Source organism: Dreissena polymorpha, chromosome 5, assembly GCF_020536995.1.
Source record: "Dreissena polymorpha isolate Duluth1 chromosome 5, UMN_Dpol_1.0, whole genome shotgun sequence".
NCBI lineage: Eukaryota > Metazoa > Mollusca > Bivalvia > Myida > Dreissenidae > Dreissena > Dreissena polymorpha.
In genome coordinates, this window is record NC_068359.1 from 81,880,751 (window position 1) to 81,898,246 (window position 17,496).

The 17,496-nt window shown below is 36.3% G+C and overlaps 1 protein-coding gene across 2 annotated transcripts in view; it reads left to right on the top strand.

The window, feature by feature from the left end:
* LOC127881998 (H(+)/Cl(-) exchange transporter 7-like) overlaps window positions 1-17,496 on the top strand; it is a 147,161-nt gene that overhangs the window by 39,715 nt on the left and 89,950 nt on the right. The window contains exon 2 of one of the 2 annotated variants that reach the window (XM_052430340.1): window positions 1,830-1,851. The exons of the other annotated variant lie outside the window; for it this stretch is intronic. Coding sequence (XP_052286300.1) covers window positions 1,830-1,851 — 22 coding nt within the window. The remainder of the gene's footprint in view (window positions 1-1,829; window positions 1,852-17,496) is intronic. 2 annotated transcript variants of the gene reach the window in all.

The window sequence follows — 17,496 nt, forward strand, 5'->3', positions numbered from 1 at the left end:
TCCCTGTTTTAAAAGAGCACACGGTACCTACTTTCACAAGTAATCGCCATAAACACCACATGGGGTAATGGATAATCCACTGATAAGAGAATAGCATGACGCGCGTATAGATTATTCTAGCCAAATTACACAGTCATTTAAATGCTGACAAGGATGTATCAGGTAACTCTCCAGTCGTCAAACTGTTATGTTCATCGTCCAATCGGTTACGCGAATGCTTATGAGGGCGGGGTTTACTATCGACCATTATTTTTGATTGACGTCGGGCACGATGTAAAAGTTTATCGCAGCTTGATTAGCAAGAATTTTTACCATTTACGTAATAAAAAAGTACATTTAAGACGGTTTCGGGCATCATCATCACACCTTTTTACTGTAAACAAGTGTTACCTATGACTCTTGTAATTAATACAAGAAATTAACTGAAAGAGGTAAAGAAATAATTACTTATAGCGAGTAAGTTGTGCAAATAACTCCCGGTTACAATTATGCGATAACAATTTAATTCCAGTACATGTATTTTTCATCATGTCCATTTATAACGTTCTGCTGGCATTTATTCGACACGTAATGCGTTAACAAATTTTCGTTGAATTAATAACGCACACTGGTAAATTTTTCGTCCGATAATCGATACTTAGAAGACTGATGATGGCAACCGGCCGTTATCCTCGTGAATTTCATGCATAATTCGGTCAAAACATTTATTCGACTTAAGTGTTTGAACAAATTATCGTTAAATTCATAACGCAACTGTTAATATTTATTTAAATCTCAAATGGGAATAATTAAATTTGTCATCCGATACCCTTTCCCGTATGTCGACGTTAACGCGTTTTTAATCCGAAACACACTTCCGAATGTAAATGTTACGGCAACGTTAAAATATTCTTGCTTCAAATTAGTAGTGCAAATTTATTTTGTGTCGAATCTTTTTCTCAATTAAAAAGAGCGCGAAAATTATGCAGCATGTACAACGTCGCGTGTATTGTTTTAACAAGCACACAACACGTTAGAGGATTGACGCATGTTCAGAGGCAATATTTCATCAAATCTATAAATAGTCACATAAAATTTATTTGATACTTTTGAAAAATGGCAAGGATTGTTCAAAAGAAATAATTAAGAGCTTTTATCGTAAATATTTACCAGAAAGTGATTTATAAAAACGGAATAAACGGGATTATCGGATAATAAATAAAAACTTGAATAGTAGTATGTATGCAGTAATAGAGTCGGGTTGAAACGGGTGTATTGGAGAATCGTTCCAGTCAGGATTTTACTGTCAGTACGGGAAAGTTTTAAAACAATTAAACAATATAAAAAAGTATATATATTTTAAAATGACAGGGGGATTTTTTTAAGAGTCATAGCGCACCAAATGACGTCTTTCGACACTGTTTTTCTTTTAGTTAAAACGCACCACAGAGCGTTAATTGACACGTTAAATTTAAAAAAAAGTCAACCTTGGGAGGGGACATTCCTCCTGAACTACCCCTATCAGCCCCGGGGCGCCTGACAAAAATCCTGTGGAAAGCACTGATATGGGGGGCATGCATGTTTTACAAACAGCCCTTGTTTCTTTCATTTCTGGACTCGCCAAAAAGTTTGCAGCCATGTTTTTGACAGAAGGATACGGTGCTCTTGTCAGAACTATAAAATTTTGACGGTGAGCGGAAAAGTTGTGGTATTCGCCCTATCACCGTGTCTATGCATTATAGTGACTCCTTACAGCTTCACGTGTTGCTTGCCTGTATATCCTTGCACTGTATAATAATATTATAATATTTCAAAGGTTAAACTGTATGTCTTGTTTTATTTCATGAAAGCTATACTTTGACATGCATCTCGGTAAGTTTACATGTTTGTATCAGCGATTTTGTTTGCCCAATAGGGAAAAGTACCAGCTGTACCGTACCAATTGGGAAAAATTAGTGTGAAAAAACCTGAAATTTTGAAAATTCGCATTGTTAAATCTTCAGATTGGGAATAATAAGTATTTATTTTGTACGGTATAAATTATAAACATCTGTTGAAATATTTGTTTACATGCATTTTGGTTTGAAATGTTTATTTTCTCAGTGCTCATTTTATTTGTTAACTTGCATATAATGCATTTTCGAAACAAAATTGACGACATTTTCCTTCCTTCTGAGAATATTTCAGATGGCAATTTGGAATTTTGTAGTTTTTCCTCAATTGGGAAAGTACCTTTTACCTTTTAAGGGTGCTTTATAAAGAATAAAAAAATCGCGGTGTATTATTATTATTACTTCAGATTAGTAAATGCATGTTTGTTTAGTCTATTTGTGTTTGTGTATAACGGTCATTTAGCATGCCAGGGAATATATGTTCTAAACCTCCTTATCTGTTGTTTAATTTAGTGCATCTATGAATTTGTGATTTAGCAATGTACCCAGGAGACCCTTATTAGTTCGGCTGTTTTCGGAGAAAACCCGAGGTATTGTCATAGCCAGCTTGTCTTCCGGTGTCGTGCTAAAACCTTTACATTTTGTTAACTGTTTGAACATTGGCTCTAAAATCAAACTGCTTCCACCTACAACTTTGAAACTTCATATGTAGATGCACCTTGATGAGTTCTACATGCCACACCCATTTTTGGGTCACTAGGTCAAAGGTCAAGGTCACTGTGACCTCTTAAAAAAAAATAATCTGACAACCTTTCATTTATTCAAAACTTCATCCGCAGCCGAGCGTTGGCACCCATTATTTAATTGCTCTTGTTTTATTTCTTTGCTGCATAATGTAATTTCACAGTACAGTATTAGCAAGCATACTTTGTAACAGGTGCTTCCAATTACTTGAGCAGTGAGTACATTATATTTGTACTGCACCATTACCCAGGGACATGAAACAGAAATAGTTATATAATGTTGGGCAGAAGTGATGTTAAAAGGACTGGTCCACAGTTTGGCAAAATGATGATTAAGAAAACAATTGTCATACATTCAATTACAAGAAAGAATGTAAACATAATGTTAAAACATGGGAAATATTATTCATTTCTAAGTAAAATGTTGAAAATATTGGTTAATGAATAAATAATCTTCGTTTGAAATTCGTAAAATAATAATGTGTCCTAAGTCTATTACTAATACAGAGTTAATAATTGGCCTCAAAATATTGCGGCATGGGTAGCGCAGTGGTAGTGAACTGGATTTTGCTTCCATAGGTCCCTGGTTCGAATCCTGGGAAAGGCAATTTTTTATAGCAAGTTTTTCTCAAGTGACTGTATTAAGTTCAGACTTTTCAAACCATAACAGATTTATTACTTAACTTATTGAAATGTAATGAGATTGTTCAGAAATGCAAAAATCTGTGAACAAAATTCAAAAGTCCGCTTTTTAGCAACCATCAATAATAAGACTTTATGTGTCTTTTTTAGAAATCCAAAAGCACCAGTATGGGGTAAATTCTACCATCACTTTGTAAAATAGGGGCGGGGATTTTTTTTAAACAGGAAGGGGGATAAATATCAAATACCATTTTTTATAAATTTTAGTTTTATTGTTAAATTGTTTTACCTTAAACATCATTACATAATGTCTCATTCTTGCAATATTATGGTTATTGCTGTTAAATATAACAAGATTATATAAAAGTTTGCAAAAGCTTTTATCTCATTCAATTGGGTATGAAAGTGGGTTAATCATTCAATTATTTGCTAGGTTTCATGGTTTTGGGATTGTTATTGGACAAATGAACCACATTATTTTAATTGGCAGTACATCTGGTGCTTGTAATTTATATACCCAAATGTTTTTAAATATGCATGTTTTATTTATTGCCAAATTTAGGTCCCAAACAACCAAAATTGTATTAGAACACCCATAATTTAGATAAGCATGTGTCATTTGTCAAAACAATGATTTTGAAGTTAAGAAAATACATATATATCAAGATGTTTACACGGTTTAATCCTGTAGTTGATCTTATTTAAACTAGTATCATAGGCTAAGTAAAAAATTGGTGACTCTAGTTTTACATTTGTCAAAATTTAGGGCCTTTCTATACTTAAAAATTTCGTTTAAATGTATATCACTTATATCATTTTTTCCCCATATTTAACTGACCCCATATAGGCCAGTTTGGAAACTTTGGGTCTATTACCACTTAGAAATTTACATTTAAGCATTATAGACAGGTTGCAGGTCATTGAACTTAGATATTTTCATCAAATGTCCTGTGAAGATACCTCCCCCCTGCAGCTCCCTTGGATAAGTGTATGGAATGAGTGGGGTCAAGGGGTCAAGGTCACTGTAAAGGGTGCTGAATAGTTGGGGTTTACACACAGGCTGGCATACATGCCAGAAATTTTCAGGTCCAAATCAGGACATTCCATTAAAAAGGTCGGGACATTTGACCAAAAAGCGGGACACCTAAACGATCCATCATGCCACCTGTACTGTAGTCAGTAATGAGTATATTACTTACAAAACCTCATAATTTCTGGCAAATATTGACAATAAATGTGTTTAAGAATTTTATGAACACAGAAATTCTCCATTTTCTGGAAGTAAACTCACATGTGCACTTTGCGGATGAATCCATAACATGAAATGTGGGGCATGCCTCAATTTGACATCCATTTAGGACAGAAGCATGTGTAATCATTCAAAGCAATGATTGCTCATCGAGCACTGTTTTTATTCAACATTAACTTTAAATTTAGATTGATTCAATATGTACAAATTATTTTCTTAAAATGAGTCAAAAATGATAGTAAATTTATGTGAAACATCAATGTGTATCGGTTAGCGCTCAATTTGTTTGATATACAAAACTGGTGTTTTGACAGTTTTTTAAGCCTCATGTGGTATAATACACAGAATACCGCGTAATAGTACCTTTGAACTTGATTTTGACCATGAAATACAAAAGCAGTCTGCTTTTAATTCACTACGGTGCATCTCTCACTAGCAATTAGTGACCCCTATCATAAAAACACAATGGTGTGAATGCCCGATAAGATCAATAATTTGCCGATAGATCGCTGATAAGGTGTCAAAAACAACACTGGATCACTCTACTAGTAGAGATGGTTTGTGAATAGGGGGCAATAAAGGGATTAGCGATAGTAATTTAAGTCAGATGGGGCTTGAATAGCAAATTTTATTGTGATCTAATAGAACGTATGTCGTTTTTACGAATGTCTGGACAAATTGTGTCACATCGGGACACCGGGACAAATACCCCAAAAGCAGGACTGTCCTGTCAAGATCGGGACGTCTGGCATGTATGCAGGCTGGACAAAATGTAAACATACCCATAATAACTTTATTTGTGCTTATAACATTTATTCCCCATATTTAAGTGACCTCATAGGCCAGTTTGGTAACTTTGGGTCTACAATGTATTAATATTTAGAAAGAAATTTTACATTTAAGCATAATAGACAGGTTGCAGTTCATCGAACTTAGATATTTTCATCAAATTTCTTATGAAGATACCTTGTCCCTCCCTTACTGCCCCCTTGGGTAAGTGTATGGGATGAGTGGGGTAAAGGTCACTGTAAAGGGTGCTAAATCATCAGGGTTAACACACAGGCTGGACAGAATGTAAACACACCGGTAATAACTTTACTTTTGCTTATATATGACATTTATTCCCCTTATTTAACTGACCCCATAGGCCAGTTTGGTCACGTTGGGTCTATTTACACTTAGAAATTGTACATATAAACATTATATATATAGACAGGTTGCAGTTCATCATGCAAATTTCATCATTGGGGTTTACACACGGAAAGGACGGAATGTAAACTGGTAATAACTTTATTTTTGCAAATATCGCAAGTGATTGAAATACATTTGCAAAAATCTTTAGTGCATAAAAGAAAGTTTTTCTTGCAGTTTGTGCTGATATCTTAAGATCTAAGAATAAATCATTGAATATGTCTGAAATCGGTGCCAAAATTTCATATTGTGTGCAGCATAACTGTGTACAAGAATGATGAACACATCAAATTTTGGCCAAGAACACAGGCCCCCTTACCGAAAAAACAGGCCTCCTGCAAACTGTTCTTGCTAATTTGCAGCAAAGTTGCAGCAAAGTTGCCGCAAGCATGCTTTCTTGCAAACTTTTACCATGCAAATGAGCTTTGCGGCAACTTTGCAGCAAACTTCATTTGCATATGGGTTTGCAGCAACTTTGCCGCAAACATAATTTACATGGTAAAAGTTTGCTGCAAATTTGCCGCAAAGTTCTTGCCATGTTCCTGCAAACTTCATTTGCATATGGGAGTTTGCAGTAACTTTGCTGCAAAGTTCTTGCAAAGTTGCTGCAGAGTTGCTGCAAAATTCTTGCAAAGTTCTCGCAAACTTCATTTGCATACGGGACTTGCAAAGTTGCCGCAAAGTTCTTGCAAAGTTGCCGCAAAGTTCTTGCAAAGATGTTACATGGTGAATGCTCTGTAAATGAAATTGCAAGCATACAAATATATTGCTTTCTTTTGAAAATGTTAGAAATGTCGTATGAATGCTTCACCAAACATAAAACTAAAACAGAAAAGTTTTATGTTTTATTGACTATTTTATAATTTTGATTAAGTTACAAACTATATTATATTAAGTTTTTGCTTTACACCCTTTAAGCAATAGCAAAAGCTTTCTTATATATGTATATTAAAAAAAGGCTTAACATTTCGTGGCAGAGTAGTTATTCATAAATCTAAGTATTGGTTACATTGCCATTTCATTTGGTCACTGATTAAGCAATTGATTGTTACAAATATGTTGGTTTTGTAAGATAGAGATACTTTTGACTGAGTTAATACGTCTTTTATGTGACCTACTGCAAAGATAATTTGTTTCATCATTAATTTTAAATGTAAATCACCCACCAAAACAGGTATTTGAAACTGTTTAACAATATCATTAAATTAAACTTAACATTATAAGAACAACAATACAAACCTGTTTAATAGTTCAAAGCATTTCCAAAAGGGCCATGTACTTCATAACTCACTGAATTCCTCCTTTAGACCTGTTGACACACACAATGTTGATTTCAACATTCTACTTAATTGTTTAAGATTGTTCATCAAAGTCAGTATTACAGGATATTGTTAAAACTTCAACTTTAAAAAGTCCAAACATTGCTTTCAAACTACATTTCAACCCAGTAACAGGTCCTGCGTGGACCTATGCATGTTTACACATTCAAATTTGGCTCACAATTTGCAACAAGCCAATCAGAAGAGATCCCTTACAGAAACAAATTGTTTGCTGCAACTTTGCGGCAACTTTGCGGCATACTTTTTATCTATTGTCTTCAGTCTGCCATCTGAGTCAGCGTGAATTGTTAAGACTCTTGGCTAAAGAGGAAACTTGTAAATCTGGGATAACGATAGAAAATTGTAGTATTATATACTAGTATATTATTTTCTGTTACAAGTTGATATATATAATGGCACGTGTGAGGTCAAAATTTAGATAAATTTAAGTTTTTCTTAACGTAAATTTTGTATTAAAAACTATTCTAGATATCATCTTCAAACTTGGATCCAGGACATCTGTCCACTCCATAGTGGCAAGACTGGTAACCCTGTGACCTGTATTCATAAAGTTATCAACCCTTGTTTCGTGACTTTCTAGTAGTACATAACTATAATGGCCATTGTCAACTTAGATGGATTCTCAAAAACTATCAAATCTTTGAACTAGAAACTTTATGCACATTATAATTCGATGACCTATATACTTCTATTGACTTGCGGCAACAACACTGTCAAGAATTTGTAAGAGTTATTCCCTTTTTTACTAAAAAATTAATACTTGTCAAGCACCTCATGAAGTCGAACATCCAGCATCCTTTGTCAGCGCTTTTGTCGTCTGAAGAATAACTCCAAAATAAGGAAGGGATTCTACTGAATTATTTTTTGTAAATAAATTTTCATACCAATGGAAATTAAAAAGATTGCATTTTTAAATAAACATTCTTAACCATACAATTGATGTTTTTATATTATTTCTCTATTTAACTTTAGGTACTATTCAAAGAATAAGGGGATCTATCATACTCATCACCAGAGCTTCTGCATTCGTGTCTAAATGCTACTTTGAAATATTATTAAGTCCATTGACATATTTATGCCCCCGTTCGAAGAAGAGGGGGTATATTGCTTTGCACATGTCTGTCGGTCGGTCTGTCGGTCCGTCCACCAGGTGGTTTCCGGATGATAACTCAAGAACACTTGGGCCTAGGATCATAAAACTTCATAGGTACATTGATCATGAGTCGCAGATGACCCCTATTGATTTTGAGGTCACTAGGTCAAAGGTCAAGGTCACGGTGACCCGAAATAGTAAAATGGTTTTTGGATGATAACTCAAGATCGCATACCCGCCCAACAGGGCAAACTCTGAACAATATAACTGCAGCAACTGGTCTGTAATTTTATATCTAAAATTATCAGTCCAATGAAACATCATCATTTGAGTAAAATAAAGTGGATCAGTAAAAATATTGTCAGAATTTAAGATGTTTTTGTATATTTTGTATATAAAATATTGTGTTAATGTTTAATTTTGTTGATTAATATAAATATAAGCAGGACAGGGGAGGTAATACACTATTATATCTTTCTTATATACAGGGGAAACAGATACAATAAGTTTAAATTTCATGTTAAATAAATAGAGGATATTTGTTCATGTCAGTGTGAGATCATTTGTTATTTGTTTCATAGTCCCTTGACATATTGCTTTTATATTTTGCATACTTGTTACCAACATCACCCCAACCTATATTTCCCCCCCCCCCTCACTTTCACCCCCCCCCCCCCCAATTTTTTTTTAAACATCATCTAATAATTACCACACCCCACATAATACCCCCCTCTCACCCCCACCCCTAACCCCCACCCCCTACCCCCCAACCCCCCTTACCCCCAACCCCCCTACCCCCCCCCAAAAAAAAAAATTGTTTAAAACTCTAATAAATTACACACACCACATTATACCCCCTCTCACTCCCCCTACCCCCCACCCCCCCCCAAAAAAAAATATTTTTTTTAAACATCTAATAATGACCCCACCCACATTATACCCCCCTCTCACTCCCCCTCCTACCCCCCCCCCCCAATTTTTTTTTAAAAAATGTATAAATTACCACACCCCACTTATACCCCCCCTCTCACCCCCCTTCCTCCACCCCCCAAAAACTTTTTTTTTAAACATCTAATAAATTACCACAACCCCACATTATACCCCCCTCTCGCCCCCACCCCCCCTACCCCCATCCCCCCCCAATTTTTTTTTTTAACATCTAATAAATTGTCCCACCCCACATTGATCCCCCCTCTCACTCCCCCCTACCCCCCCCCTACCCCCCACCCCCCCCCAAAAAAAAAAAAAATTAAAACAAAAAAATCAAACATCTTAATAATTACCACACCCCACATTATACCCCCCTCTCACCCCCCACCCCCTACCCCCCACCCCCTACCCCCCCCCAACCCCCCTTACCCCCAACCCCCCTAACCCCCCAAAAAAAAAAATTGTTTTAAACATCTAATAAATTACCACACCCCCACATTAATACCCCCCTCTCACTCCCCCTACCCCCCCACCCCCCCCCCAAAAAAAAAAAATTATTTTTTTTAAACATCTAATAAATTACCCCCACCCCACATTATAACCCCCCTCTCACTCCCCCCTACCCCCTAACCCCCCACCAATTTTTTTTTAAAACATTTAAATAAATTACCACACCCCACATTATACCCCCCTCCTCACCCACCCCCTTCCTCCACCCCCCAAAAACTTTTTTTTTAAACATCTATAAATTAACACACCCCACATTATACCCCCCTCTCGCCCCCCACCCCCCCCTACCCCCCATCCCCCCCCCCCAAAATTTTTTTTTTTAAAAACATCTAATAAATTGTCCCACCCCACATTAAACCCCCCTCTCACTCCCCCCTACCCCCCTACCCCCCACCCCCCCCCCAAAAAAAAAAAAATTATAACAAAAATCAAACATCTAATAAATTACCACACCCCACATTATACCCCCCCACTCCTCCCCCCTACCCCCCCCCTCCCCTCCCCTCCTCCCTACCCCCCCAACCCCCCTAGATGTTTTGAAACATCTAATAAATTACCACAACCCCACATTATACCCCTCTCACACCCCTACCCCTCTACCCCCCACAATATTTTTTTTTCAAAACATCTAATAAATTATACCCCACCCCACATTATACCCCCTCTCACCCCCCCCCCTACCCCCCACCCCCCCCACCCAAAAAAGATTATTTTTTTCAAAAATCTAATAAATTACCCCACCCCACATTATACCCCCTCTCACCCCCCCACCCCCCACCCAAAAAAGATTTTTTTTTTTTAAACAACTAATAAATTACCACACCCCACATTATACCCCCCCTCTCACCCCCTACCCCCCCTCCCCCCTATCCCCCTATCCCCCCCCCCCAAATTTTTAATTTTTATTCCTTTTTTTATTTTTGAAAGATCGTCTAATAAATTATTGAATATGAACAATTTCCTCATGATGGCTTACGTCATACTGTCAAGCATTCGAATAGTTGAGCGCGCTGTCCTCTGACAGCTCTTGTTAGGTCACAAGGTCAAAGGTCAAGGTCACAGTGACTTGAAATAGTAAAATGGTTTCCGGATGATAACTCAAGAATGCTTACGCCTAGGATCATGAAACTTCATAGGTACATTGATCATGACTGGCGGATGACCCCTATTGATTTTCAGGTCACTAGGTCAAAGGTCAAGGTTACAGTGACTCGAAAAAGTACAATGGTTTCCGGATGATATCTTACATTAGGTCAAAGGTCAAGGTCACAGTGACAAAAAATGTATTCACACAATGGCTGCCACTACAACTGACAGCCCATATGGGGGGCATGCATGTTTTACAAACAGCTCTTGTCTTAATGTCATTTGAGTTACATTTGATTTCAATGAAATGTGGATTTAATCTTATTTGTCCACATACTGATATAAGGTACTGGTCATGATACTCTTGATGTCTTTCAATTGCATTTGACAGATACATGTGCATACATGTAAAATGATCCTGAAGTCTATATTAGTCGTACCCTTGTAATATTATGTTATGTCAGAAACCATATGTCCCCAGAGATGATTTTATAAAAGGGATTTCTGCTAAATCTCTATAATGGTTGATTTCTATGGCAGAAAGGACTGTTTGGTCCCAACAGTTTATTGCCCCTTCTAGTTTCACCGGAGGGGACTTAAGGTTTGCGCTCTGTGTGTCTGTCAGTCTGTGAGTCTGTCACACTTTTCTGGATCCTGCGATAACTTTAAAAATCCTTTTTTTTCATGAAATTTGAAACATGGATAAATGGCAGAGCTCCAGATAAGGTTTTGTGAAATTCTTAAATTACTACCAGATTTTCAAAAAGAATTCTTAACTCTGAAATTTTATTCTTAACGTTACTACTAAGTTTTGGAAAATAATTCTTTTTTTTCTAAAAGACCTAAAAATAAATAATAATGGTTATTTTCATGCAAAAAAAATCAAAATAAACATACTAGAAACTTTATTTATGCGAGTTCAACAGTGTCTTTTCAGTTTTATACAATGTTATTTTTCAAATTCCTTCATATGCCCAAACTGTGCTTAGATTGTATGCCTTAGATGAAATCTTACATATTTCACAATTAAAACGGATCTCCCATTCAATCTTTTCAACGATTAGCCACGGGACTTGTCCCTTCCACTCGTTCAATGTTTTTTTGTGTTTAAGTTTGGACCCGTCATGTCGCGTTTTTGTTTAGCTTTTCCGACTGTGTCGGCAACTGAACAAACAACATCGTATAAGATCTTTTCTATAATGTCTTTCTTAACATTTAACTTCGGCTTACTTTGCGTACAATATGTTAAAAGCGTGTTTTTGGACGCTTTGCAGTTTTTTAGGACGTTCTCTGGGCGCCATCATTTTTTTTTGACAGATAGACTGTATACGCCGCTTTTATTGGCAAAAATGCGCTTTGTTATACACACCCGATAACCATTCTATATAAGCACCGCAAAGATCTTTAATACGCAAAAAGAACTCAATAAAAATCGATACGATCCGATGTAAAAATAATATTCGTAACTTGATTTTGAAATTCTTAATGGTACGACAAGATTTTAAAATAAATACGTAACAGACTTGAAAATAATTCGTAATTACGAAAATACGACCCTTATCTGGAGCTCTGAATGGCAACATGGACATTATGCACATCATTTCATTTTGTTCACGTCAAAAATTCTGGTTTCTATGGCAACAAATATATAAAAAAAAATATTATTTTTTATATTTCTGACAATGATAGAGCTGGTAGGGGACATATATTGCTTTTGGCAATAGTCTTGTTTCAGTATCGAAAGACCTCATGTACCTAATGCTGAAACTTCATGTTTTAAAACTGTTCAATTTGATGTTTCCTCTTCTATGTGTTGCATGGTGCTGTCTTTACTATAATGATATTAAATTGATGTTTCTTGCCTCTCTTTGTTTCTTTTCAGCGAATGAGATTAGAGCAGCTGATAAGTTGAACCCCTGATGTGATTATTGACATGCCTTTGTGGAACACGTGTTTTGTAACGCACACTGTCTTTGACTGAAATGCATTTTTAGCTTGAGCTATTGTCATCACCTTGGCGTCGGCGTCGGCGTCCGGTTAAGTTTTGCGTTTAGGTCCACTTTTCTCAGAAAGTATCAATGCTATTGCATTCAAACTTGGTACACTTACTAACTATCATGAGGGGACTGGGCAGGCAAAGTAAGATAACTCTGGCGTGCATTTTGACAGAATTATGTGCCCTTTTTATACTTAGAAAATTGAAAATTTTGGTTAAGTTTTGCGTTTAGGTCCACTTTTCTCAGAAAGTATCATTGCAATTGCATTCAAACTTTGTACACTTACTTGCTATCATGAGGGGACTGGGCAGGCAAAGTAAGATAACTCTGGCATGCATTTTGACAGAATTATGTGCCCTTTTTATACTTAGAAAATTGAAAATTTTGGTTAAGTTTTGTGTTTAGGTCCATTTTATTCCTTAAGTATCAAAGCTATTGCTTTCATACTTGCAACACTTACTAACTATCATAAGGGGACTGTGCAGGCAAAGTAATGTAACTCTGACTGGCATTTTGACAGAATTATGTGCTCTTTTTATACTTAGAAAATTGAAAATTTGGTTAAGTTTTGTGTTTAGGTCCACTTTATTCCTACAGTATCAAAGCTATTGCTTTCATACTTGCAACACTTATTAACTATCATAAGGGGACTGTGAAGGCAAAGTTATGTAACTCTGATTGGCATTTGGACGGAATTATGGGCCCTTTATACTCAGCAAAATTGAAAATTTTGTTAAGTTTTGTGTTTTGGTCCACTTTACCCCTAAAGTATCATAGATATTGCTTTCATACTTGGAACACTCGCAAACTATCATAAGGGTACAGTAAAAGGACAATATGCATAACTCTGGTTGTCATTTGTACGGAATAATGGCCCTTTTTTGACTTAGTAACTTTGAATTTATGGTTAAATTTTGTGTTTCGATCCACTTTACTTCTTAAGTATCAAGGCTATTGCTTTCAAACTTCAAAAACTTTCATGCTATCATGAGGTTACTGTACCTGGCAAGTTGAATTTTACCTTGACCTTTGAATGACTTTGACTCTCAAGGTCAAATTATTAAATTTTGCTAAAATTGTCATAACTTCTTTAGTTATGATAAGATTTGATTGATACTTTGACAAAACTACTCTTACCTGACATACCACAATAGACTCCACCCAAACCATCCCCCGTGCCCTTTCCCCCCCCCCCCCCCCCCCCCCCCCGAACCCCCCCCCCCCCCAATTTTTTTATTTTTATTTTTAAAGATCATCTCACAAATGACCACCACACCCTCACACTATACCCCCCCCCCCACCCCACCCCCCCCCCAAATTTTTTTTTTAACAGTTAAAAAACACAAATATTTATTTTTATTATTTTATGTTGTTTGAAATACCGTCCAACCATCGCACCCAAGAATCCCCCCACCCCCCCTCCCCCACCTTTTTTTTTTTTAAGATCATCTCACAAATTACCACCACACCCTCACACTATACCCCCCCCCCCACCCCACCCCCCAATTTTTTTTTTGAAACAGTTAAAAAACACAAATATTTATTTATATTATTTTATGTTTGAAATACCGTCCAAATGCACCCAAGAATCACCCCCCCCCCCCCTCGAATTTTTTGTGTGTGCATTTTTTCGCATTTTTGGAAGATAATGTAATAAATGTCCACACCCCCACACTATACATCCCTCTTCACTCCACCCCTCCCTCCTTTGTGATTGAAAATGAGAGTCCCTTCACCTTAAAAAAAAAAAATAGATGAGCGGTCTGCACCCGCAAGGCGGTGCTCTTGTTATATATGTTTGTCTTGCTAATTATATTATACTAATCTTCACCAGTGCACATATTGTTTTTGTTAATTTGTAACATGTTTGGCAATTTTCTGTTGTACATCATTTGGTTGAATTTGTTATTTTTCAATCGTTTGAAGGGGCCTTTTCACATTTTGGTAAATTGACAAAATTGAAAAAAGTTGTTTCAGATCCGCAAATTTTTGTTTTAGTTATGATATTTGTGAGGAAACAGTAATACTGAACATTTACCATGCTCTAAAATATCCATTATATGCATCTTTTGACGATTTAAAAACCTGAAAATTATGAAGCGTTGCAATGCAAAACGATTGAAGAATTTGGAGAGTTCTGTTATTGTCATTATTTTTTGTGAAACTATGTGGATTGCTTATATAAAGTATAAAATACGTCCGTCATTGTATGAGCACGGATTGCTGATTGGTCTAAATGATAGACTTTTACTTTAGGACACCAGGGGTCAGTGGTTCGAGCCCTGTTGAGGGTAACTTTTTTCTTTTTATGCCCCCCTTCGAAGAAGAGGGGGTATATTGCTTTGCACATGTCTGTCGGTCCGTCCACCATGTGGTTTCCGGATGATAACTCAAGAACGCTTGGGCCAAGGATCATGAAACTTCATAGGTACATTGATCATGACTCGCATATGACCCCTATTGATTTGAGGTCACTAGGTCAAAGGTCAAGGTCACGGTGACCCGAAATAGTAAAATGGTTTCCGGATGATAACTCAAGAACGCTAAGGCCTAGGATCATGAAACTTAAGAGGTAGATTGATCATGACTTGCAGATGACCCCTATTGATTGTCAGGTCACTAGGTCAAAGGTCAAGGTCACGGTGACCTGAAATAGTAAAATGGTTTCCGGATGATAACTCAAGAACGCTAATGGCTTCAATCATGAAACTTCATAGGTACATTGATCATAACTTGCAGATGACCCCTATTGATTTTGAGGTCACTAGGTCAAGGTCATGGTTACCCAAAATAGTAAAATGGTTTCCGGATGATAACTCAAGAACGCTTTTGCCTAGGATCATGAAACTTCATAGGTACATTGATCATGACTCGCAGATGACCCCTATCGATTTTGAGGTCACTAGGTCAAAGGTCAAGTTCACGGTGACCCGAAATAGTAAAATGGTTTCCGGATGATAAATTAAGAAGACTTATGCCTAGGATCTTGAAACTTGATTGGTAGATTGATCATGACTCGCAGTTGACCCCTATTGATTTTCAGGTCACTAGGTCAAAGGTCAAGGTCACGGTGACCCGAAATAGTAAAATGGTTTCCGGATGATAACTCAAGAACGCTTATGGCTAGGATCATGAAACTTCATAGGTACATTGATCATGACTGGCAGATGACCCCTATTGATTTTCAGGTCACTAGGTCAAAGGTCAAGGTCACAGTGACAAAAAACATATTCACACAATGGCTGTCACTACAATGGAGAGCCCATATGGGGGGCATGCATGTTTTACAAACAGCCCTTGTTTTTATATTTATTCTTGATTTTTTACTGGAGCTGTTTAGATCCAGTGTTTACATTTATCCATATAAAGCATTTAATGACAAACTTCAATACATTTCAAAATCTGTGAAAAAGCCCCTTTAAACGTTTTAGTCATTTTGGTTTCATGAAATTTTCCTAAAAGCTGGGTTCACATGATGATATCAAATAATAATAAGAATTCCCTCTTCATATTCATTGGGAATAGAGGTGTGTGACTTTTTTTTAATGTCCATCTTGAATGATTGTTTGTACTTTGTACAATTTGGTTTGATAAACATTGAACTAAATTTTCATTTTCAAAAGTAGTACTAGTCTGTGACATTTCTATTCAATTAAAAAAGATTAAAACGAAGGGCGGTTGATAAAAGTTTGTCAATCAAACTGCCATTTCTTCATACCATTTGTTTATTAACGTGGAAACAATCAGTAACATTACCAGCATTCTGGATTGTTTCAGAAGGTCTCCAACCAAAATTATAATTCATACCATTTCTGAGATCCTATTTGACCTGAGCACAAACTGTGCTCTGCTGTGCACGAGTTCCTAATCGGAACCGGTTTAAACAATTCAGATTGGAAAATGCATTTCAGTCTTATCTTGCATTTAAGTAGACCCTCAGTTGCAGTGTGTTACACATATTAAGTTTGTTACTATTTTAGTTTTAAGAAGCTGATAATGTTGGATGCACATATATTGTTAAATGGAAAAAAAAGATATAGTAAGTTATTTACTAAGTTTTTTAGAAAGTTATTTTTTGTAAAAAATTGTTCATCAGTGCCTTCCCTAATAGATTGAAACAGAAGTGATTCTTGGGTAGTTAGTTACTTGGAATTGGAAATAAACAACCTAGAAATATTGTATTAAGGTTGTTATCTTAACTGCGTTGCCAGCAAACAGCTTCCAACATCCTCTTATATGTTAGTAAATATTATGCATTACCGTAAAAATGCAGTCATAGGTCTACCCGTTCATAAGTCGGGGGTATAAAAATGGTTTGAAAATGTGACATTTTGTGTATGTTCACTTCGTAAGTCGGGGAAAATCAGTGTCAATAAAATTGCGACCCCATCAAATTTATTTCTGATTTTGTGATGCAACTATATTGATTTACATGTTTATTATATTAAACAAACCCGAAACTATAGTAGTTAAAAATAGTTTTACCTTGCAATTTGATAATTAGTAATAATCCAACAACACACTGCGCCATTATTTACGATATATGTGTTTAGGCATTTTGTAAACACAAGCGTTGGCCATTGTAAGGAACTGTACACAAAGTTTGTAAATCGGAACTTATCGGTATTTCTTAGAAAATCATAGATAAATGTTTTTGTCGTTATATGTTTTTGTCGTTTTAATGCTAAGGCCGATTAATTACGGCAAATCGGAACTCAACTTGCGTAAAACACTTGCTAAATTAACCGTTAAACTCCACCTCCGTTCTCTGCAAAAGATTCGAAAGGCGGAGCTATGCATGTGCTATTATTTAATTGGACGATTGCCATTAATGAACAAACATA